The 25,594-nt window shown below is 36.6% G+C and overlaps 1 protein-coding gene across 1 annotated transcript; it reads right to left on the bottom strand.

The window, feature by feature from the left end:
- Window positions 1-405: 405 nt before the first annotated feature.
- Window positions 406-25,594, bottom strand: LOC128588805 (annexin A10-like). The gene is made up of 11 exons (XM_053595599.1): window positions 25,585-25,594; window positions 24,980-25,095; window positions 15,738-15,851; window positions 14,192-14,282; window positions 13,166-13,245; window positions 9,142-9,195; window positions 8,959-9,052; window positions 7,419-7,514; window positions 5,138-5,196; window positions 2,741-2,863; window positions 406-644 (listed from the first exon to the last, which is right to left on the bottom strand). The coding sequence occupies exons 1-11, from the start codon at window positions 25,592-25,594 to the stop codon at window positions 576-578; spliced, it is 906 nt and encodes a 301-aa protein (XP_053451574.1). The 3' UTR covers window positions 406-575.

The following is a 25,594-nucleotide window of genomic DNA, read 5'->3' as shown; positions in this document are numbered from 1 at the left end:
CTCGCTGCGGAGAGAGTCCAGCCCTGAATCGTTCTCTCCCCTTCAGTGAAACAAAACATCCTCTGTTCACTAGTCACCTCTAGCATCTCTCATGGTGGAGGGGAATGGTTCCCCTCCTTTTTGGGATGATTTTTGTACTCGAAATTTTTTTCCTTGGGATAATGGATAGGAATAATGCAAACCTATCACTCCTCTCTCCTGATCTTCCACTTTATTGAGTTGGTTCTGTCCATTACTTCTCCCATTAGATGGGAGCCTCTGCTGAAAGCTGGCTTCAGTCAGCCATCTTACCTCTTCCTGATGGTTTGCATTTAGATAAAGTTATTCCAATGCAACTATTACATCGTTTCATTATGCACTGTATATATAATTGCTGATTAGATAATAGGCAAATCCAGTATCATATACATTCATTGATAATTTTTATTTTTAGCTTGGAATAATTTCACAAAAAAGAGAGAGTATGATTCTATATTTTAATTATGCTGCTAGTTATAACTGAAATTTGTCATAAAATCTCCATTTGGATGTGTTGATGAAGAGGACTGAATAGTCCCTCAGACCCTCCTCTTCATTTAGTAGTCTTCCATGTCCCCAGCACAGAGAGCTAGCAGTGCTTTCTCATAATGCCCCGAAGCAAAGTTCTGAAAAGACAAAATATGATGCACTTGAAATAAAGTCATTTATTCTTTTTTATTAAGTCTATTGTACATAGATCATAAATACATTTATGCCCATTTCAGTGTGTTGATTATTTGTACAAATTGGAGTGCTTACATCATACTGAACAGCAGAGCTTTCATCTCATTTACCCAATTATAGCATTAGGACATAGTGTTTCTTTAAAAGAAACTCAATTCCTCTGAACTGCATTATGACAGAACCATGGGCTGTTAGCCTTACCAGAATTATTTATTTTTCTCATCTAAACATTTAGTATTTCCTAAACATTAGTCTCAATGTAAGTTGTTGAAAAATAATAGCAGTTATAAGTAATAGTATGCAGTTTATATAAAGTTGATTGAATCAACTATACATCATTGTATATTTATATGAATAATAATTTGAATGAGAATTTAATCTTTTATTCAACTTTATAGGGAAGTGCCTTAAGATGATTATTATAACAAATCAGTAATTGTAATTACTAGAGAGAAAATTGACACTACAACTTAAAAGGTTTTTAAGTTTATATTTACTAATGCAGCAATTCTACCTCAAGAAATATATTAAAGAAAGTTATTATCAATGAATGATGAGAACAAATATTTACACTAAAAATATGTACAGCATAATATTATGAGTAATAGCTAAAACTGAAAAGCAATATATAAATATGAGAGGTAGTTTATATACTTTACAGTTTTACACAATGGGATACCATGGTTCAATGAAAATATCCCGGTAGTCAGTAAAACATATTATTATTTATGTGTTCTAAGAAAAAGAAGATTCAAGCTTCTGTAACAATTGTATAATCTGGGTGGCTTAGAAACAGTAGGAATTTATCTCTCACAGTCCGGAGGGTGGCAAGGTCCAGGTCCAGGTCCACCAGATTGAGTTGGTGTTTCCCGAGGGCTGCTTCCTGTGGACAGCTGCCCTCTCACTCTAAATTCACAGGGCAGAGAAACGAAGGCACTGCCTTGGGCCTATCTTATAAAATAAATACTTCCATACTTCCATTTATGGTATCCACATTCATGACTTAATCATCTCCTTAAGGTCCTGTCACCTTGGGGATTATAATTTCAGCACGTCAATTTTATGGGTACACAAATATTCAGACCATAGCAGCGCCTACCAAAAAATTTTGTCAGTGATTATCTATGATAGAAAATTAAAGAAATTTGTATTTTCTTTTTGCTGTCTTCTACGGTTTCTATATTTTCCCAAAAATTCACAGAAAAAAGTACATATTATTATAAAACTGATCTTTGTCAAAAATCAACTATCAGATTAAAGTGTTCTTTTACACAAAGTTGTGTAATTATAATTCACTATTTTCAATGCATATGGCAAGTGCATTAGTTATATCCAAATGTTAGCAGACACTGAGTTGTGCTTAATTACAGAAAACTAATCATCTAGAGGATACATTTTGTATGACAAGGAGTTCTCAATGGAAAATATTTATTAACACTTGAAGAGTTCGGGGCTTTGAAGGTGCAAGTGAGGAGAGTAGACTTCTCTTCACTGCTCCATCACTTCTTACTCTTGGAGACCACTTTACCTTCCCAAGAACCTACAAAGTCTTCTGGATCATGTGGCATCTTGGTTCTTTGGTCAGTGAGTTGTTTCTGGATCACTTTTTCACTAAACTCAAAAGCCATTCCTTGCGATTAAAAATTTCAGCGGAAAACAATGTCAACAAAGTAACAGCACCTAATTATGTGCAAAATATAAGTCAGGACATGTTCTTAGGTCACTGTGCCTTCTTTAACATCTGATCATACTTCAGAATTCAGTTCTTCAAAACAATTACTGGGCATGAATACTGTACATGACTCTTTTATTTTGCTTCGAACACATCAAAGAGGAATCATTTCTGACATTGAGATGAAGCATTTTTCTAACTTGGCACCTGTTGGTCTGGAAAGTGTCTGCAAAACTAAGGTGAATTATCCCTGTCTAAATATTTATTTAACTGTTCAGATTCCACCATGAAGTTTAAATGAAGCTCATATCTAAGTTACAAAAGAGATAAAACACAGCCAAAATAAATTATGTATAGAAGACTTACTTTGATATCATGAAATAGAGATTTTCCATATTGCTCTTTGTAATGTTTTCTTATGGTCAGCAAGTCTATTTCACTTCTGGCAATTAGAATCCTGATTATGGTTTTATTATGGAAACCAAAGTCCTACAAAATACAGAAAGTGGGGATGAAAACATGATGCCCTTAAGTAAGTGCCTAGTGGATGCACATCTTTTTTGAAGCTTCTCTCACTGTATCCCTCACCCACTAGCATCATTGTCCACCCTGCACCCAAGTCAGATCCTGAGAGCCACCTCTGTGATTCTTCTCTCTCCCTTACTATGTATTGAAAATAAATGATTCTCTTCTATTTTACTATTTAAATGCTTTTTAATCTCTATTCTAGTGCCACCACCTCGACTCTGACCAGTGCCATTTCACCCTATTCTGTAGTAGTTACTTCCTCTTTTCAGCCTTGCCAACCTTCACACTACATTACAACGTGCAAACCTGATCATGTGGGCTTTCCAGGTGAAAATTCTTCCTGGGGCGTGAGAAATCTGAACCTCAGTTAGATGCACATTGATAGGTCTAAAACTGCAATTATATTTTCGTTATTCTATTCATTATTTAAAAATTGTAAAAAAAAAAAAAAAAAGTCCAGGCTCTTCAAATATTTGTTTATTTAAATTCAAATACTAAAAAATGCAAACTCAATGTTTGTGCACCTACCCCAGAAGTAATGTAGCCTGATACATTCAGTTTCAAATTATCTTTCCAAATGGAGGAATGATGACATCTGGCGGCCAAAAAACATACTCTACTTTTTAAAGTTTGAATGTTTGGATGCAGATCTACTAAAAAACTTTTAATAACTTGAAGTGATTGAAATGAATGATCTAGCCAAGTGTCAAAATTTAAATTATATATTATTCATTTAGACTAAACTAGAGAAAAATATGAATGTTTTCTTTGGTTTGGGGGCAGCTGAAAACAGCTTTTCAACAAATATTTGACACCTGAAAGTCTTTATATTTCAAAAATTTGATTTCTTGAATGTACAATCCCTCTGTTTATCTCCAAACAATTTATGAGTATACACACCTTACTTTCTGCCTTATATCACACGCACATGGCAAGGATGCAGTTTTTTTATTATTAGAGTAAGTAGCCCTGAATTTGGGTAGTCACTCACAAGTAAAGCTTTATTCTGTCATCGCAGTACTTGGCTCTTTGGAGAAGGAAACTTGAAATCATCCTGTAGCATTGCTCAATACACTATTTCACATACATTTTTAATCAAATTAACCTTTTCTACTTGGAAATAGAATAAAAGAAAAGCAGAGGACTGTGACCACCATTGATCATCCTCCTACATTCTGAGATTGCATAAGGTCATCTGGACATAAGATATATAATAAAAGATTCTTGGGCGGCACCTGTGGCTCAGTGAGCAGTGCACCAGCCCCATATACCAAGGGTGGCAGGTTGAAACCCAGTCCCGGCCAAACTGCAACAACAACAAAAAATAGCCAGGCATTGTGGCAGGCACCTGTAATCCCAGCTACTCAGGAGGCTGAGGCAGGAGAATCGCCTAAGCCCAGGAGTTGGAGGTTGCTGTGAGCTGTGTGACGCCACGGCCCTCTACCAAGGGCAATAGAGTGAAACTCTGTCTTTACAAAAAAAAAAAAAAAAAAAAAAGATTCTTGACCAGTAGCATTCTTTCCCAGCATGTTGGCTACTTACCAGAAGTTTTCCTGCAAAAATCAGTTTGAGAAATAAACACTCTGGTTTAGTTTGGCCTTTTTTTTTTATTTTTGGGTAGAGTCTCAGTCTATTGCCCTAGGTAAAATGAATGCTCCAAAGGATGTGTACCTGACTATCATACTAAAGTATGGAAAACATCCCTATTTATTTGCAAAAATAGCTTCAGAGTTTATTGTAGTCTAGCCATCTCTTTAAGCACTTTTTGAAAAATAACACTTTATGTTTCAACCCAGCGACATTATTTTGAGGAATACAGCAATTTCTTGCTTAGAGTTAGCAATGTTTTGAATTTTTTACTTGATGCCATGCTTTGTACTTGCATATGTGTGATCTAATGGGGCTTTGGAAATACGCAAAAACATTTGAATTGACCAGTTCCTGTAGGAGTTAAGCTCTAGACTACATAGGATAATAGACCTCAGAGAACCATATTTCAATACTTTCTGTATTTTGGTAGAGAAAACAGACTGTTACGCTTATTTGACTGGTATTATTTTTGGTGTAGAACATAATTTTTTTCTACCTTGGGTGTATTTCCTTAGACATGCATGTGTTTATATACAAGTTCAAAAAAAGAAATCAAAAGTTAAGTAATGGAAATAAAATTAATCTTTCGAGAAAATAGTCATAATTTCTGGAGAAATTTTAACCATATGCATGTTTCTTACTTACATGGATTGCACTATGTAGTCTATTAGCAAAATAGGCTGGTTTGTCTCGAACACAAAGAACTAGAAGAAATCAGAGAGTAAAGAAGAAACATTGAGAATGATATTATGCATTTTCTTTTCTTTAACAACTTAAGAAACAACAAAAACACTTTTTTGTCTGTTAGGAACCTCGCACTGCATTGCAACTTCAACTCTTATGATAATATTAACACCTTAACCAGAGAAAAATATAAAGCAACAATACTACAATATTTCAAGAAGATTTTCACTTGGTCTATCTTCACCTCTTCAATTCCTTCATATGGTCTAATGAAAAAAAATTATCCTCTTAATCTGAAAGCTTCAAAGAGATCTAAATTTCAGCATTATTACAGATTTTTATTAGTGTAGGAGTCAGTGTGATGCAGCCCCCACACACTTCATTCTTCTTGAATGCTATTTTTAAGTTCCTGATAGATTTGTCAGTAGATCTGAAGTCTCTTAAGGAGAAACTATATGGATCATAACTGGTCTGGACCAGTTTTAGACGTCATCTAGAAGAACTGCTATGGCATTGGAGCACCTAGCACGTAATCAACAAATGTTGTTGATGAAGGTCAGTTGATGGTCATAGACATTCAATAGTGTTTATCTGAATCAATAAACAAAGTAATACTTGAATGAGTAATACACCAGAGGCTATAACTTCTGGCCAAAACAAAATCACCATAAGAGTGTTTTCTGTGTAATTCAAGTAATAACTTTAGATAATGATGTTTTCTCTTCTTGATAGAACCCCATAATTGCTCTTAAGTTACTGTTAGAAAGTAAACTTCTCCAGGGAAGGGGCTATTGTTGTTTTGCCGTTCTCTCTGCAGTGCCTAAATCAGTGACCAGAACAGTAAGTGCTCGAAATGCTTATTGAATAACTAAATGAACCAGTTAAAACATTTCTTATTATTTCTGATGTCTACTTTTCCTCTCTTATGCCCACTGCTTTGTGGCAGTGGAAAGAGAGCAATCTTGAGATTCAGAAACCTGACTTTTAGCCATAACTTTGTTGATAAGAAGCTGATAGACACTGGAGCAATCACTTAACTGCCTTATGGTTTGCTTGTAAAATGAGCAATTTTGATGTGATACATGTATATAATTACATTTTGTTGACAATTTGCTGGAAATGTCCATGTTATTCTCACAAAACAGACATAAATAGTCATATCTTGTATGTTATTTTAGGGTTTTCCCAAAACCCATTCAACCAATCTTGTGGAACCATTTCTAAAACTCCTCCATCAGATAAGCTATCACATTGTCGTCTCTCAGCTTCCATGTTCATGTCTGTCTCTGTCATTCTAGGAATGGAAAGTCCCAATATTCATTTATTCAACAAATATCTGCTATGGGGATATTCTTACGATAGTAGATTATTCATCTACTATGGGGATATTTCACAAGGACTCCTGAACTTAATCCCTAAAATGTGTGCTGTCAAGCCACCGTGCAGCACAAGATAAAAGGCAGGTAGTTTTGCTGTAGTTTTTCTGATATCACCTATGGAGAGACATCTTTTTTCATTTAGGAAAGAATAGGGGTGGCAATGGTGGCGCAGCTCTCCTAATAGTCTGAGGGAATCATTATGTGCCAAACCTCTTCTATGGTAGGATTTACTCCTAAAAGTAAATATATAAGAGACAGTGACAAAAACAAAAACAGACAACAAAAAGCATTTTTCTTCTTGCAGAGAAGAAAACCACATGGCTAGCATTTCTCTGCTCTTGGCCAAGGGAATGGAAGTCAGTAAATGCAAAGTGTACTGAACACTCTGTGTACTGAACTGTGAGCAGCCAGGCACAGAGTGTCTGAGACCTCCATTTCCGTGTGTGACCTCTGACCCAGTTGGCAGGGAAGAGTCTCCGTTCATTACAGTCCTAGTTATCAGTCTGTGTCTTGTATCAGGAGCTGGTGAACTTTTCTTCTATAAAGTTCGCACTCCTTTTAAATAATGAAATTCAGGGGAAAATGACCTCAGTCAAGATGTTACTCATGCACTTTTCATTCAGTGAGAGCCAGGCAGTTTTGTGCATATGCAAGGGTACATGTCAAATCTATTAAGAGTAGAGCATAAATGTCTTAACTCAATAAGTGATTAAGTGAGGTAAAGGCTATGTTAAGTATACGCTGTAAGTATTCCAAATTGCACATAAAATCAGAACATTGTACCCCATAAATGCAATAATGTACACAGTTATGATTTAATAAAATACAAAGACATGCTGTACTCCAAATAAATTATCACTTACCAATTGCAACTAGCAGCTCCTGAAAGTATCCATCATAGCATTCTCTGATGGTATCTACTATGTCTCGCCCAGAAATACTTTGAAATTCCTGGAAAACTCCACCAAATTGGGTAAGTCAAAGGAGGTTTTGTAAATATTATAAATTTAAATTTATATCCATTAGCAAATATCCATTAGGTTGCTATACATAGTGAAGATATTTTCTCTAACTGAAAAACACTAAAGCTATTGGTTTTGTTTGATAGGACTATTGTCTGAAACAAACACATGTACTCTGAATCAGCAGAGTCAGCATAAATCCTGAAATTCAAAGACATGTTATTACTCTGGTCCCCTGGAAAGCAACTGCTACTTCTAGGGAGTCCATTACCTCATTTAATTTAAATTGAGGGGAAGCAGGTGTCAAAACTTTAAGGACCAATTTTTTAGGGTGTATATAATAGACATGTCAACAGTAAACTTTCTACTATAGCTTAAATATTACAATTAAGTATAAAAGTCCTCAGAGCATTGATTGAAAGAATGATCATAAATTCCAAGAAATGGATTCTGAGAAATGGAGAATCATCAATCATCTTTAGGGCATAGATTACAGTTTATTTTCTTTTTTTTTTTTTTTTTAATTTGGCCGGGGCTGGGTTTTAACCCACCACCTCCGGCATATGGGACCGGCGCCCTACCCGCTGAGCCACAGGCGCAGCCCTACAGTTTATTTTCTCAAAATTTTGCTAAACTAAGCTTCCTCATTTCAAGAACTTACTTATCCGGCTTTATCCCAGGAAACTTTTAGTTCACATTCATTCTTACAGCAAATTAGAAGCAAGGAGGTTTATTGTTATGATGATGATGATGATGTTATTACCTCTTATTCATATATAAAGTAAAGCAGTGTGACTTAGGTTAGAGGAGGCTATCTTTAGGGTTTATTTATAGAATTTTGTGTGTTTCATATACAAAAAAAATTTAAATAAGGGAAAAAGAAAGATGCAACACTTTAAGAAAGTCAAGCAAAGTACAAAGTAATCTGACTGCATCCTCTAAGACCAACAAGTCACTACTTACACCCACAAATCAATAATAATAACCTTGATGTGTTAGCAGCTAGTTAAATTGTATCTACTACACACTTTTCAAGATAACATATAATATGCATGATCAAAAGTAGCTTTTATATTTGAGTAAGTTCTTCATCAAAAAAAGAGATAATGTGCTCAGTATTTGAATGTTATATAATTCAGTCACTGGAAAAAATAATGGAGAAAATTTTATCCCTTAGTGACATCATTAAATGGTGTGTGTCACCAATTGTAACTAGCAGCTCCCGAAAGTATCAATTGTAACATTCTCTGATGGCATCTACTGTGTCTTGCCATTGGAGATATATAAATAAAATTCAAAAATACTGTAAGTACCTTTGAGATGACTGACTTTTTTCTTTATTTCTATGTAACAATTTTATTTTTAAAAAACAATATTTAACTAGTTGCTTTTCATTATATAATCAGCTGAATGGCTTAAAAGAACCCCCCTGAATAGTTACCTAGCCACAGCTGCTGGTAGCTCTTGCTGCACAGGACTACCTGCAGCATGGTCTTATGCTCCCCTGTCTTCCGCTGGCAGGCTTCCCACAAGACCTGAAATGGCACACGCAGGCAGTAGCAAAGAAGCACCCAGACCACTGTACAGAGGTTCTCTACAGTCGGGCTGAGGGGGTTCTAGTTACCATTGCATCCTGGGCAGCCGAGGCAGGGTCTGCATAGCCGTCTTCTCTGGTTCCCTGTGAAGTAAACGCAGGTTTCCCTCCTAAATGTTCTTAATACCAGACAGGATTACTGGGACGAAAATCTTTGAACCACTGTGGTCATCCTAAGAAAGTTCTGTCATTATTTGGAATAAGATAGTTACCATTTCTTAAATAAACTAGGAAATTTATTTTATTTTTTAGACAGGGTCTTGCTCTGTTTCCCTGGCTTGAGTGCTGTAGTGTCATAGCTCATAGTAACTTCAAATTCCTGGGCTCAGTCAAGGAGGTCTCAGCCTCCTGCCTCAGCCTCCTGAGTAGCTGGGACTACAGGTACCCGCCTCTACACCCAGGTAATTTTTCCATTTTTAGTAGAGACAGACAGGATGATGCTCTTACTCAGGCTGGTCTCCAACTCCTGACCTGAGGTGACCTTTCCACCTCAGCCCCACAGAGTATTTAGGATTAGAGTGCTAGCCCTCATGCCCGACCTAATTTGGTGTATGTGTACAGCAACTGTGGAATTCTCTGAAAGAAGCCAAGGTGTTTCACTTTTCCAAGTCTCCCTGCAGTATCTTTCCCATCAAATCGAGCACCCACTGGCTGGTAGTGGGCAGCAGGAATAGGATTTAACATTGTTGGACAGAAAAGGCACAGAGAAAGAAGTCTGCCTCTAATTTACAAAGTCTGATTTATGCAACAACAAAATCCAGAAATCCAGACTTTGTGGAGTGAAAATACTTTGTAAATATTTTTTAACTCCTGCCCCTTTTATCATGTAAACCACAGACAGGGTCCAGTTGATCTCTCAATCAGGAGGGAAGGTGGTTAACAAATACAGGACCCAGAAGGCCCTGAGGAAAAGAGGGGAGAGGGGAGAAGGAGGAGGAGAGGCCTCCTGTTAAAATTCGATCCTCAGTGTTGGAGGTTAGGCCTGGTTGGAAGAGTCTGGGTCAAGAGGATAGATGACCCACGAACGGTGATGTCCTCCCTGTGATGGGTGAGTTGTTGCTTCTGAGTCTCCTGCCCCTGGAGCTCCCTGGAAATCTGCTCATTTAGCACACTGACAGTGACACAAGAAAAAAATTTTTTTCTTCTGGGCCACAGAGTTTTATTAGGTCGAGAGACATGTCAGTTATATGTGATTCATAACCCCCTGGCTCAAAAGTAGTGTAAGTTAAATACAACCCACATGACAGTTAATCTATTGAAAGGAGTCTGGCACCCACTTCCCTCTCACTTGCTTCCTTCCTCTAGCCACGCAGTGGTCACTTCCCATCACCTCCACCACAGCTGGATGTTTCCAGAAGTCCTTACCAGAAGCAGATGCAAGCACCAGGCTTCTTGTGCAGACTTGTTTGTCACCAGGCTCTTGTGCAGCCTTCTTTGTCACCCAAAATAAAATTACCCAGCCTTGGGTGTTCCTTTGTGGCAACACAAACATGGGCTAAGACATCAGACATTAAAAGAAAGAGCTGAGCTTAGAAAGTAATTGACTAGTTTGCAAGTACAAACAAAACGGGGGGAGAGAACATTGAGAAATCTGTAGGCTCTGAGAGTTAGAAAGGAGAACCACTTCCTAATCTAAGCAATGTGAGCTCAGATTGAAGGTCATTTCAAAAGCAAGGGCCTTCATGGCTCAGCCCTACAGAAACACCTAGCTAATTTTATTGTCTCAAAGAGCCTCCAAGGTAGTGTCTTTGAGTTGTAAAAACAAGGAGGAGCACTGCACGTGAGGGGTGCAAGGATGCAAAGAAATAAATCACATTTGAGAACTATATCTGGGAAAAAACTTCAGATGTGAGGTCATACAAGGAACTAAGTGGAAGCAAGCAGCTCATGAAACTTTTTTAAGTCTTTCAGGGATTCTCATTTTCAAAGATATCACAAACCCAGATTAAAGGAAAGCAGACTACTTAAGCTTTAGAAAAATTGTGAGGCTTCTAAATTTCCAAAAATTGAGCTGTGAAAGAGGTATAGCACCCAAGGAAGATATAAAGGTATTCTTTGACTTCCTTTTTTTAAGAGACAGAGTCTCACTATGTCACCCTGGGTAGAATGCCTTGGAGTCACAGCTCACAGCAACCTCCAACTCCTGGGCTTAGGCCATTCTCTTGTCTCAGCCTCCTGAGTAGCTGGGACTACAGGCGCCCGCCACAATGCCAGGCTATTTTTTTGTTGCAGTAGTCATTGTTGTTTGGCCGGCCAGGCTGGGTTCAAACCCTTTAGTGGTAAACACTGAGCTACAGGCGCCTTGACTCACACGTTGATGAATGCCGCCCTTCCTTCCACTGTGAAGTTGAAAACGCGGTTCATGCGTCTAACCCGGCAAATCCTGAAGCTTAGCCTGGCCTCCCAGAACACTCAGATGAGCCCCCAGCTGGACAGACTACTTCAGCACCAAGCTTATTTTGTAATGAAGTGTTGAAAAGCTGAGTGTCTCATGTAGTTTACTGAATACTGTCTGTAACACTGAAAATCTGATGACCACGCGCTATGGTGAAGTAGGAAAATGGGAGGTGAAACAGCCAGGGCGGGGTCAGGAGCCCTGGGCGCTCCCTGCACCTGTTCCTGTGAAACTGAGACTATGAAGAACAGGAAGGACCTCTCAAAGCTTGTCAGTAGGAGCCACAGAAATGTGTAGGGTAAAAAAAATCCCAGGAACTCAGGTAGGGAGACTACTGGAACTAGAGGAGGTCAGAAAAAGGAACAGTAAATAGCGGTGCCCTTGGCCTGTTCCTGAGGGCGGCGGGCCCTTCACCTCGCCTCCCACTTCTAAGCTTTCGACCTTTCTTTGTGGAAGGTACTACTTTTCCACCTTTATTCATACTAAAGGGTAATAATTTATTTTTTTTCTTTAAAGGCAAGTATTTTTTTTTAATTTCACATGCTTGTGCACAAAATTCTACTTTTTGTGTCTTTCAGTGAACTTTTTCAAAATACTCAGTTATATTTTTGATGTATAAAAGTAAGATTTAGGGATGTGTAAGTACTTGTTTCATTTTAAACATACATCACACATACACACACACACACACCCCAAACCAAACCAAAATATTGGCTTTTAAGACATTTTCCCCAGAGGTGGGCTTCTAGATCTCTTTCAGTAATTAAAAGCTGAACACTGACTCTCTTTGGCTTTGCCTTCCTGAATATCTTTGCTAAACAGAATGGTAGGCACATATGAGAGTGTGCTTAAAATGACAGAAAAGTTTATCTTAAAAATATTATTCATATTACAATGTTAAATAATATGTAGACTGTTTTAAAGAAATGTTAATTGAATGGAAATAATTACATACCATTTAGTCAATACAGATGAATAAGATCTATGTCAAACCAAAACCTAATTTTAATTCGAAGTAATGTTCCTCTTTGGGATGATATATTCCAGTGCCACCAAAGTTTACTGGTAGCACTGAGGATCATAAATGGCATTTGGAGCCTATAGGATTCAAATAAGTTCTGGAATTCTACTTAGTAGCTCTTCAGACAATAAGAGAGCTAGAACTTATGTTTCTTCATTTCTAAAATGGTCCTGAGTATTTATACTGCAAGTGTCTTGTTGTTATTAAGTGGGCTTGTCTCCCTGCACAATACGAGGCACATAGCAGGAATCTAGAAAAGCTAGTATACCCCTATTTGGCAGTTTTTAAAAATTGAATTAATTTCTAATTACAGTAATGAACTGTAACTTTATAATTCTAATCATTTAATTCCTCTGGAATAGATAATTATATATATATATTATATATAATATTTGAAACCATTTTAAGTAAGGGAGACTTCTAATTTTTTGAGAATAGGGCTGGTACATTAGCCATGCTTATGTCTAAAGCCAACTCAACTTTCTAGCTGAGTGACTTCAACATGGCTTCAGTAAAGGTCATTACACAGAATTTACTACCAAACTATAATATACTGGAATTTTCTCTTCTATGTTTTGGAGACGAGATATATCTAGTTTTAAATAGTACAAAATGGCATGAATTTAGGAATGCCATACCTGGACCAAATTGATAAGGGTGTCTCTGAAGTGTCCGGAGGTCTCTGAGTAAATGTCCTCTTGAAGGTTACTGCTGTATTCTGTACAAGGAACCACGTTAAAGATGTGATTTGTTATGGAACCACGAATTAACGTGCTTTGGATTAAGTTAATGTTCTCCAACTAAGTGCAGGAAATATTGCCAATCTCTTGACATTTCTTTGTAAATAAACTGTCCCCAAAGAAAGGTACCACCTAGTGGCAACATAGGCATAGGTCTATTCTTTTAAAAGTTATCTTTACTCCAAAATTAAAAAAACAGAATTGAGAGTCATTTCATATTCTCCAGTTCTCAAAGTTCAGCTTTGTATTCTGTTGCCATAGACTTCAACAGAGTCCAGCACTTTTCTCCAGTACTCATTTTAATATTTTAAGGGAAAGTTGTTACTTCATTCCCTTTGGAAAAGTCTTCTTTTTGTCCAATTGCAACAGAGGTGACTGTCTGAAACATTTTCTTAACATTCAAGGTTATATAACCCATAATGTAATGGAATGTAAGACATTAAGTCCTTTGTAAAAATGAATACAATTGCCCTGCCAACTTTTGAATATGAAAAAATTTGGTTTTGAGGAATATGACAAGGCTAATGAAATTTATGTAAAGCAAAGTAAATATATTTATAGACTTCACTGAGAGATCGCTGAACTTTGCTTTATGTTGTCTATTTTGAGTTAGAGATAAAAACTTCCCTTGAGCTGAGGTGCAGGGAACTTCCCTGTGGTAATGAAAACATTCTCCTCAGAGAGACTTGTAATTTTTTTCCTGGATAATTTGCTTAACTTGATTGGGGAAATGTTTCATTTTTAGCACACTGACCATCAATTTTACTTAATACGTTAATTGGTTTTGTGTCAGTCATATTTCAAATGTAAGAAAATTTTACAAAATGTATGAACTGGAATATTTTATGTGCTATTTAAAAATACAAAGTTCATATATGAGTGAAATATATTCATATATATATATATATATATATATTTCCTTACGCAAGCCATAGGCTTCTCTCATCTGGAAAATTTCTCCATTTATTCTTGAGGCTAAGATATCAATGAGGCAATTCTCATTTATGCCTGCTCCCTGGAAAAATAAAAAAAGGGAGAAATATAAAAGCATTTTTATTGGGAATAACAGTGCACCTTATGAAGAGCAGCAAGACCCAGCATACTCAGGGTCTGAGATGTGGCAGAAAGGAAAAGAAGTTTGGGACAAAGATTCAATATCAGTCTGGCTATACCATTTACTTAGGATATAATACATTTATTATCTAAAGGACACTTCCTTCCTTTAGAATAAAACTGCATAGGTATTTCTAAACAATGTGAAAAAAATGTTTAAGCAATGCTCACAGCAGTGAGGATTTCCATTTGCTGTCGGAATATCAGTTTTTTATCAAGCTGCAATTAGAATATAGATGTTCTCATTTTCCAAGAACATTTTAGGCATCTGTCTCTTCTTCTCCGTAGATGTGGAATTTTGTACCATTTGCCTGAACATTTGCTTTCCATGGTCTCTTACAGACATGTGCATGTATTGGCTTGTGACAGCGATTTTACAGACAACACACCTTTTTAGAAAAGCACATTTATCCTTAGCCTTCTATAAACTGTGGATAAAGTATACCAGCTTCATCTAAACAACAACATGTCACTTTATTCTTGTAATATTTAGTCACATAATTTTGCAAGAGGTAGAAATCAATGAGATATTTCTTAAAAGTGATTAAAGTTCACATGAATTTTAGGCAATTCCTATTCTGATCAGTAAGCATGATGGCTGAAATCCATGTTCCTGTAAAAATTTTTTCCTGTTGCCGCTTTCCTGTTACACACTGCTCACCTATCATGGATCTGGTCATTGGCAAGCATCATAGTGGAACATTTCAACACTTGTGCAGGAGTTTCACATCAGCATTTGAAAGTAAAAGACACTCCCTCTCTGTTCCCTGTCCCTATCTAACAAAATCTTAACAAATCCATAGCCAATTTATTTCATGGACATGACTTTCCTATAAGAAAGGGGTATTATAATCCAACAAAAGTAAAACTCTGATAGATTTGAGCAATTGTTTTTGTAAAAGACTAACTGAAGTTCATAAAAATAAAGATGTTACCTATACACTGTCTGAATCAATACCTTATTTTGACTTGAGCTAAATTTTAACACATAATTTTAACAGATTTACATGATTTTTAACATATTCTTCTCACTATGAAAATACATATTAAGAACAGGCAAATCTGAATAGCCTTGGAGGCTTAATAATTCTTTCCTTTTGGTAGCTTAACATGGACCTGGCTCAGGAAGTCTGAGTCTGTAAACAGAAGAACTGCTGACTCCAGCCACTGGTTTCTGGAGACCTCATCTGCTAACAAGGCCACTTCCTCTGACCATATTATTTTCACTGTTACATCATTGCTTAGATATTCCCTCTGCTCTCTTTAATCTTGTACATGTGTAGCAGTGTCAGGGGATAATTTCCCCTCTGGGAATATTGGCCTATAGCTGTTACAGGTTACTTTGGGGTCAGATCACCTTCATGGCATGCCACAGTTCATGAGCATCATAAGATGGTGGGGGGTATATGAGACCAACCATCACCTCCTTGAAGTGATGTGAAAGCTTCTCTTTCAGATCCCCAATCAGGTCCTATGGAGGAAAAAATAAACATTTTTATTACATCAGTTCCTAAACCAAAGATGGGATAATTGGAGAAAGTGTTCTAGTAAGATTTACTTTTCCACATCGTTTTGCATAAAACAGGTCAATGTGAAAGCCAGAATCTGGAATTTCTCATTGATTAAGTTTTTAGGGCCAAAACTGAGCAAATTCAAATCTTTGGTCTTTCCAGGGTTTAGTAATTTCTGCAATTATATTTTTATGTCATTTTTGATTAGCAATCAATGTATTATTCTAAAAAGATGCTTTAAAGTTGCATGGTTATCTAAATAATTTTTGAAGGAAGAGAATAAATATAACATATTTATCATCTGTTAAAAACTTCCTATGTCTTAAATTTATTTTTGAGTTAAAAGAGTTTCTATTTTATTGAGATATAATACACAAGGTCTGACAATTAAGTTTGTGATTTGCCATGTGTACTTACATTGGAAGCACTATACAAACAACTTAGTGATGTTTCAGAACCTTGGTATATCAGTCAATCATTGTCTCTGAGCTGTGTTCATGTTGTCATGTGGCAGTGTCTTTCTGAGAGGCATTTGCTATTGTTGTGTGTTTTGTGTGTGGTTGTGATAATGTCAGAGCTTGAATTAGAGCAACAAACAGTAAATTTCTTGTTAAACATAGCAAGAGTGGAAGTGAAATCAGGAACAAACTAGCCCAAATTCATGGGAATAATGGCACGAAGAAAACAGCAGTGTACAAATGGATTAAACGTGTTTCTGAGGGGAGAGAAAAACATCACCAATGAAGAGAGGTCAGGGCAGCCAGTAATGAGCAGAAGTGATAAAAACATTACAAAAATTCATTGAATTGTGAGTCAAAATCTTCAGCTGCCTGTGAAAAGCATAGCAGGCCGAGTAACATCAATAGATAAACAGGAAAATCTTAACTGAGAATCTGGGCATGAGAAAGGCCTGGCTCTTGCATCACAACAATACACCAATGCACACAGCACTGTCTACAAGCCAGTAAACAAATATCTGTATTGGAACACACTCTCTACTCACCTGATCTGCCCCCACGATGACTTTTTTCTTTACCTGAAGTTAAAGGAAATAGTCACAGCTAGAAGACATTTTGATGACATTCAGGACATCAAAGGTAATATGAAAACAGCTCTGAGGACCATTCCAGAAAAAGAGTTCCAAAATTGCCCTGAAAGGTGAACTAGGCACTGATGTCAGTGTACAGCTTCCCAAGGGGATACGTCAAAGGTGATGCTAGTGACATTCAGCAGTGAGGTATGTAGCAATTTTTTTAGGATGGGTTTGGAAACTTAATTTTGAGACTCATATGCACAATGAAATGCACATATTTATACATTTGTGATGCCATTAAAACAACCAATATATTAAATATTTTCATAACATTCAGAAATTCTTGTGCCTCTGTGCTATCTATTCCTCTTTTCAACTGAGATCTCCAGGCAACTATGATTTGTGTCATTATAAATTAGTTTGCATATTTTAGAGTATTTTATAACTGAAATTAAGCACTATATATTACTTTTGCCCACTTTTATAACTCAGTATAATAACTTTTGATATCCACATGTTTTATATGCTTCAGTATTTCATTTGTATTTATATACAAGAAATATTCTGCTGTGTGGCTATATCACTGGTTAAATCATTCACATGGTGATGGACATTGGGTTGTTTCAAGATTTTAGCTATCATAATAAATCTGCTATAAGCATTCATGAACAAATCTTTTTTGAGAAAGGGTCTCACTCTACTACTCTGAGTGGAATGCGGGGTGTCATACGTCATAGCACCCTCAAACTCCTACCTCTGCCTCCTGAGTAGCTGCCTGATCTTCCTGCCTCTGCCTCCTGAGTAGCTGGGACTACAGGTTCCCAACATGATACCTGGCTAGTTTTTCTATTTTTAGTAGAGACAGGGTTTCCCTCTTGCTCAGGCTGGTCTTAAACTCCGGAGCTCAAGCAATCCACCTGCCTCAGCCTCCCAAAATGCTGGATTCACAGGCATGAGCCACAGCAACCAGCCCTCATCTTCATAAAGTAATATGTTTATTTATATTTATTTAGGAAATCACTAAAAGTGGAATGGCTGGATTAAATAATAATTGAATGTTTCGCTTTTTAAGAAACTGCAAAGTGTTTTCAAAAGTTGCACCATTTTATTTTTTATTTATTTTTTATTTTTATTATTATTATTATTTTTTTGTAGAGACAGAGTCTCACTTTATGGCCCTCGGTAGAGTGCCATGGCATCACACAGCTCACAGCAACCTCCAACTCCTGGGCTTAAGCTATTCTCTTGCCTCAGCCTCCCAAGTAGCTGGGACTACAGGCGCCTGCCACAACGCCCGGCTATTTATTGGTTGTAGTTCAGCCGGGGCTGGGTTTGAACCCGCCACCCTTGGTATATGGAGCCGGCGCATTACCAACTGAGCCACAGGCACCACCCAAGTTGCACCATTTTATATTCTCACGGGTAGAATATCAGTGAGTTATTGCATCTCCTCACTAACCCTTTGTATTATTATTATTTTTTTAAATTTTAGCTTACTGGTGGGTGTGCAGCAGTATATAATTATTGCTTTTAACATCATTTGTGTAATAATTTTAAAGAACTCCTGGAATTATCCTTACAAGTCATTGTATCAAAAACTATAGGCAAGGAATTATCCTTTTCATATAGACAATTAGTGTCTTACTATTTCTCAGAATTACTGTTTTGTTATTAATTTACTTTTAATTGGTAAAAATTTCCCAATTTAACAGGAACAAAAATATAAAGCTCTTTAATATTAGATAGATATTTCACTCTAAAAAAAAATTTTTGCCAAATGAAGATATAACAGTTACAAAAACTTTCTGAAAATGTCAAGCAATTTAACACATGTTATTGGAGTCTGATAAAATGGGAAGGCATAAGAGATTAAAAATATCAAAAGCATAATAGCTAAACATCTACCAAATTTAAAATAAATTATAAACATAACAATCTCCAAAATTCTAGCGATTGCAGGTACAATAAACACAATTATAGGTATACAATTTACATAAAATTGTTATATTATTTAAAGATAGACTTTCACAAATCAAGGGTACATTTTACAAACCACAGTGCAAAATTTAAAAAGCAAAACATGCAAATATAGGTAATAAGGCAATAGTGGATCTAAAATGAGCTCCAAACACAAGTTGAATTGGTCTAAAAGAGGCTAAGGAAAGAGAAGAGACAATATGAAATTTAAATATAAAGTAAGTAATAGATGGTGGTGGGTCTGCTCACCCATTTGACAGTTGTGTAAAAGCTAACCGTGAGCTGAGTGTGGCAGCTTACACATGTACTTCTATTGCTTTGGAGTAGAGCAAGATTCCAAAGCAGCTGAGTGTGGCAGCTTATACATGTACTTCTATTGCTTTGGAAGGCTGAGCACATGGGCCCAGGAGTTCATATCCAGCCTGGCAAAAGAGTGTGATCCCATTTCTAAAACCAAAAATAATAATAATTCAGCTGAGCATAGTGGCTGGTCCTGTAGCCACCTAGCTACTTGAGAGGCTGAGGTAAAAGGATAGCTTGAACACTGGAGTTATTTGAATATCAAACAAAGTACACGTCTGAGAAAAGAAGATTTCTATGGATGAAGAGGGGTATTTCACACTGACAGAGAGTCAACTCATAATTAGAATAAAATCCTAAATGTATATTTACCAAACAACAGAATTTTGAAATATATTAAGAAAAAAATGACAAAACTGAAAGGAGAAACCGACAAAAGAACTCTTGTTTCATAGTTGATATAAAAGTTAGAAAATAGGGAAATGGTAATAAGACATAGCTTTCAATGTCAAACAAATTGATTTTTATAGCACACTGACCAGCAACAACAGAATACACATTCTTCTCAAACACGCATAAAACATTCATCATGTGAATGTGAAAATAAGTAATCTCAAGAAATTTATAAGAGTTTAAATCATCTGCAGTACAATCTCTCGTGAAATTAATAATAAAAATGTATCTGGAGAATCCTAGTTATTTGGAAATTGGACAACATACTTCTATATTACCCAAGGATCGAAGAATAAATCACAAGAAAGTTAGAAAGTGCTTCAAATTCAATGGAAGGACAGAACATGCCAAACTTTATAAAATGTGGCTGAGGTGATGCTTGAAGATAAATTTTTAAACATTTATAGTAGAAGAAGAGAAACATAAAATAAATTACCTTAGCTTTCATTTCAAAAGATCAGAAAAACAGAGTAAATTAAATCCAGAAAAAGAAGGAAGTAAAATATCTATAAGAGCAGAAATCAATGATATAGAATTATATAGTATTAACAAAACTAGAAACTGTCAATAAAATCAAATTCAGAGTTTCTGAAAAGTTCAGTAATGTTGGTCAAACTCTAGATTGGTAAAAAAAAAGAAAAGAGAGAGAGAGAAAATACAAATACTAATAAGGGAGACACATTTGCATAGCAGATACATGTATTATAGGCATTAAAGTATAAGAATATCACAAACACATTTATTCCACTATATTTTAAAAAATTAGTTGAAATGGACAAATTATATGACAGACATAAATTACTAAAATGGATTCAGGCTTAAATAGAAAATCTGGATTACCCAATATTAGTGAAATAAATTAAATTTGTAATGAATGCCCCTCCCCTAAATCTCAGGTGGAATCACTGATATAATCTATGAGGCATTTAAGAAAGAATTAAAATAAACCCTACACAAAATCTTGCAAAAAATAGTAGCTGGCAGAAGATGTCTTATTTTATCAGATATGGCCTCATTGCCCTAATACAAAAATCAAAAAAAGACTTCACAAGCAAAGAAATTGAAGACTGATATCACTTATGAACACAGACACAAAAAATGCCTTTTCAAATATTTAAAAATCACATCTAAATACATAAAAAAATGACATATAATGATCAAATAGGGTTTTTCCCATGAATGTAAGTTTGGTTTGTATTTAAAAACTAATAAATGTAATTCACCATTTTAGCAGTATAAGGAAAAATAGGTACATGATGATATCAAAGATATGGCAAAAACTCTTGAGAATTTTTAACACACAATCATAATAAAAACTCTTTCCAAAGGAAGAATAGAAGGAATCTTCCTTAAGCATATGCAGGGCATATGTGAAATTTCCATACCTGAGATGATACTATTGAGAACTAAATTCTACTTCTTTTTTTTTTTTTTTTTTGTAGGGGCTGGGTTTAAACCCCCCAAGTCCGGTATATGGGGCCGGCGCCCTACTCCTTTGAGCCACAGGCACCAAGAGCGAGGCAAGGATATTTGCTCCTACTATTCCTACTTAAACTGTATTAGAGAAAAGAACAGTTAAAATTTTGAATCATCTGGAAGAAAGAATAGGAAAAAAACTTTTGCAACTCGGTGTAGACAAAAAATTTTTAGACAATACATAAAAGTACAAACCATAAGTAAACAGAGTGATGAATTTGTATGGAAAGTGAAACTTAATCCTTTCAAAGGAATGTTTAAGGGAGTAAAAGAAAAGCCACATATTGTTACTTCACATATCTGATAATAGTCTTGTGCTCAGAAGATAAAAGAAATCCCTAAAACTCTGTAATAATAAAACAACCTTATAAAAATGTGGACGTGAGATTTGAACAAATACTTCACCTAAGAAAGCAGATAATTTGGAAATAAGCCCATGGAATGATACTTAGGACAGTAGTGATTAATCTAATAGAAATTAAAACCACAGTGAAATATCACTGCACATTTTCTAGAGTGGCTAAAATTTTAAAAAGACTGATGATATCAGGTTGGTAAGTGGATTATTTGCAACTGTCATTTTGTCATTAATGGGAATGTAAAATATTGCAACCACTTTAGAAACCATTTTGTAGTTTTTTATAAATGTACTTAAAAATGGACAAGAAATCCACTTTTAGCTATTAATCAACAAATATGAAAATTTACGAACATGTGGCACATGCGTGTTTATAGCAACTTTGTTCATGGTAGCTGAAAATTGGAAATGACTCAAATTACATCAAGAGATGAACAAATAAAGAAATATTCATGTATTCATATGCTTGAAAAATACTCAGCAATACTAGGGAATGAACTACTAACACCCATAGCAACAACTAGGGAGCTTAAAAACACTATGTCGAGAAAGTAAATTCAGACACAAAAGAGCGTATATTAAACGAATCAATTTATATAGCAAAGGTGATCTATAAAGACCAGGTGGTCACTTTAAGGAGGTGGTCACTTTCAGGAGGATAGATGGACATGGCCTGAAAAGGGACAGGGATGATGTCTAGGAGCATTAGAAATGCTTTGTGTCTTGGTTGTGCTTGTGATCACACTGTGCTGAAGTGAATGCATTTTATTTTATAGAAATTATACTCCATATTGTGTATTTTTCATTTTTAAATGTTATTTTGGAATCTGTTAGGTGAATATATATGGTCTAAATCCTCAACTTATTTGTTTCTTTCAAATAGATTTCCTACTGTATTTATGTGCCATACTACTTCATCCCTGGTTTCATATTATTAATCCAAGTAACTTAGCAATTTTTAGCCTTTTTCCACATAGGTATGCCTTGGAAAAAGTATAAAGGCCATCATTAGTATTGGTACCATAGGGCAGGGGATGGAGGCCCATGAGAATTCTAGGTGAGAGGAAGAATTTGTAAAGTTGTTCAGGTGAGTTTAGTATAGTATCCTCTCTAAAGGTACAATGCTTGTTCCTTTCTTTTCTTTTTAATTTTTTTAAATAAAAATATTTTTTAGGGCGGCACCTGTGGCTCAGTTGGTAAGGCGCCGGCCCCATATAACGAGGGTGGCGGGTTCAAACCTGGCCCCGGCTGAACTGCAACCAAAAATAATAGCTGGGCGTTGTGGCGGGTGCCTGTAGTCCCAGCTACCAGGGAGGCTGAGGCAAGAGAATCGCTTAAGCCCGGGAGTTGGAGGTTGCTGTGAGCTGTGTGATGCCATGGCACTCTACAGAGGGCCATAAAGTGAGACTCTGTCTCTACAAAAAAAAAATAAATAAATAAAAAATAAATGAATAAATAAATTTATTATTTTTTTATTGTTGGGGATTCATTGAGGGTACAATAAGCCAGGTTACACTGATTGCAATTGTTAGGTAAAGTCCCTCTTGCAATCATGTCTTGCCCCCATAAAGTGTGACACACACCAAGGCCCCACCACCCTCCCTCCGTCCCTCTTTCTGCTTTTCCGCCCCCCATAACCTTAATTGTCATTAATTGTCCTCATATCAAAATTTTTTTAAATTTTGTTTGAGTTTTGGTGTTTTTATTTGAACAAGCATAGTAAATATATTCTTGCAATGATATCATTGGAAATTACAAATTCTTTTTTTTTTTTTTTTGTAGAGACAGAGTCTCACTGTACCGCCCTCGGGTAGAGTGCCATGGCATCACACGGCTCACAGCAACCTCTAACTCTTGGGCTTACGCGATTTTCTTGCCTCAGCCTCCCGAGTAGCTGGGACTACAGGCGCCCGCCACAACGCCCGGCTATTTTTTTGTTGCAGTTTGGCCGGGGCTGGGTTTGAACCCGCCACCCTCGACATATGGGGCCGGCCCCCTACTCACTGAGCCACAGGCGCCGCCCAATTACAAATTCTTTTTATAATTTCCGTTTTTTAGATTTCAGAATATTACATGGGTACATGTGGATGTTAGTTCTTTACTCCAACTTAACATCCCTGAAATGGTAAGAACAGGACACAGGCACGTAAGGCTGGGTTCTCATCTCCCTTGCTATGAAGGGCCCAAATGAGGCCTTGGGGATGAGGCGTTGAAACCTACATAATTGTAAAATTCATAAAAGAGACAGTGTTAATAAAATGAGGGTTCATGAAAAGTGTCGTTATAAGTTAAGCCTTGAAAGATGAAGTGAGCTTTTGGTCAAAAAGTCCTAGGCAGTATCAATAATAAACAATGTTTAAAGACAGAGAAAGTACACTCTGGGCATAGAATAAACTGTGCATATGAAATTTACAGTTAGCTTTACATAAACGTTGGATTTGAAATCTGATTGTTTTACAAAGGACTTTGGATCTCAGTCATTCCGACCTGAGGAGAGGAAAGGCCCTAATAATAAAATTTGACCAGGCTGGTCAGAGGGGTTCACGACTATGACAATCACTAGTAATTATTGAGTGCTTATATCTGCCAGACAGTATTCTGAGTATTAGAATAAGTATAATAACTAATGTAATACTATACTAACTCGTTACTACCACCCTAGGAAACGCAGTCATCCCGCCATGCTGATGGAAAACCCTGCACACAAAGGTTGCATAACGCGCTCCGTGAACTACAAATGATGAAGCCTGGACTTGAAATCAAGCACCCCAGGCACTATTCTTTCAGGCTTTTTTCTTATGGTATTTTGTCCACACAAAGCTACTGATGATACACCAGCAAGGTGATGAATATAGCATATAGGTGGTGACTATAGAATTCTTAGAAAGGAAATCTTGTGGCAGTGTGTTGAGCGTGTGAATGCAAACAAACCAATTCAATACACCCTTATCTCAAGAGGCCAAGGTACCTGGCAATTGATGGAAAGGGAGAAACATTAAAATTATCATCTTTTCCACAAGACTTCCTCTGTCCCCAAGTAAAGCTTATTATTTATTTGCAACCATTTTTTGCATTTATTGTACTATATTTTGATATATATTGATACTGCCTAGGACTTTGACCATACACCCAGTATGATGAACATATTATACCTGTGCATTTCTCCTCAAACCCTATCAGGGCATGGACTTTCTCAAAAATTCTTCCAAATTCAGCATCTAGCTCTAGCACAGCGATGAGCATACAAAATATGCAGAGTATTGAGTATACATAACACATACAGGAACATAAAAACAAATGGGAGAACTGACGAATGCATAAATGTGGAAAGTAAAACCCTGACTTACTTTTTAAAGAAGGGTAATGTTCAAGGGGGAAATGAGTCAAGCATTGCAAAAGTCTCTTAATCTCTAGTCACATTTCTTTGATCACTACCCCCAGTGCATTTACCACGGCGTCGTCAGTGTCTGTGTGTTAACACAATTTTGTACCGAACCCGAGTGCTCACGGTGGAGCCCACTGCAGACTGAAGTTGACGTGGCCACGAGGTGGCGCTGGCGCCTTTGTCTTGTAACGCGGACGGGCGCGCGCATGTACATAGACTGAACTGATTGGGCAAAAAGAAAAAAATATATGAAATAATATAATTTCGGGAATGTAAACAATATCAGACATGATCTAACGCCATTAGTATGTACAGGTGCCGAGGTAGGGTGTTTTGATTACAAGTTTGTTACCTGACCTCGGTATCAGCTTCCCTGTCTCCAAAGGGGAAATAATGAACAGCACCTACCTCACAGGGCTGGTAGAAATGTGAAGAGACTTAACTCGCGTGAAATTCTTAAAGTATTTTCTGGTATATAATAGGCATTCTAGAGTGTCTTACCTCTCCCCTCCTCTTTCTGTGTGTTTCTCTGTCTTTCTACCTCACAGTTTTGACTGTGTTTCTTCCAGCTTTTACTATGTCCGATTGTCAAGGAATTCTGTTGCCTCCACCTTACAAATATCCGCAAACTGAGGACTTGTCACCAATTTTGCTGCTGCAGCCGTGTCCAGGCTGCCATCATGATTCCCAGGACCCTGCAAATGACTTTACCTTCCGACAT

Source organism: Nycticebus coucang, chromosome 6 (assembly GCF_027406575.1).
Source record: "Nycticebus coucang isolate mNycCou1 chromosome 6, mNycCou1.pri, whole genome shotgun sequence".
In the NCBI taxonomy this organism is placed as follows: domain Eukaryota; kingdom Metazoa; phylum Chordata; class Mammalia; order Primates; family Lorisidae; genus Nycticebus; species Nycticebus coucang.
This window is presented reverse-complemented; position numbering and strand designations above follow the sequence as displayed.

What these genes read in the sequence shown, in the direction of transcription:
- LOC128588805 (XM_053595599.1), bottom strand. An exon ending in CCCTTATCAATTTGGTCCAG is followed by an intron (nt 9,196 to 13,165) that starts GTATGGCATTCC and finishes TTTACTTCACAG; the next exon opens with GGAACCAGAGAAGACGGCTA. An exon ending in CTACCAGCAGCTGTGGCTAG is followed by an intron (nt 7,515 to 8,958) that starts GTAACTATTCAG and finishes AATTTGGTGGAG; the next exon opens with TTTTCCAGGAATTTCAAAGT.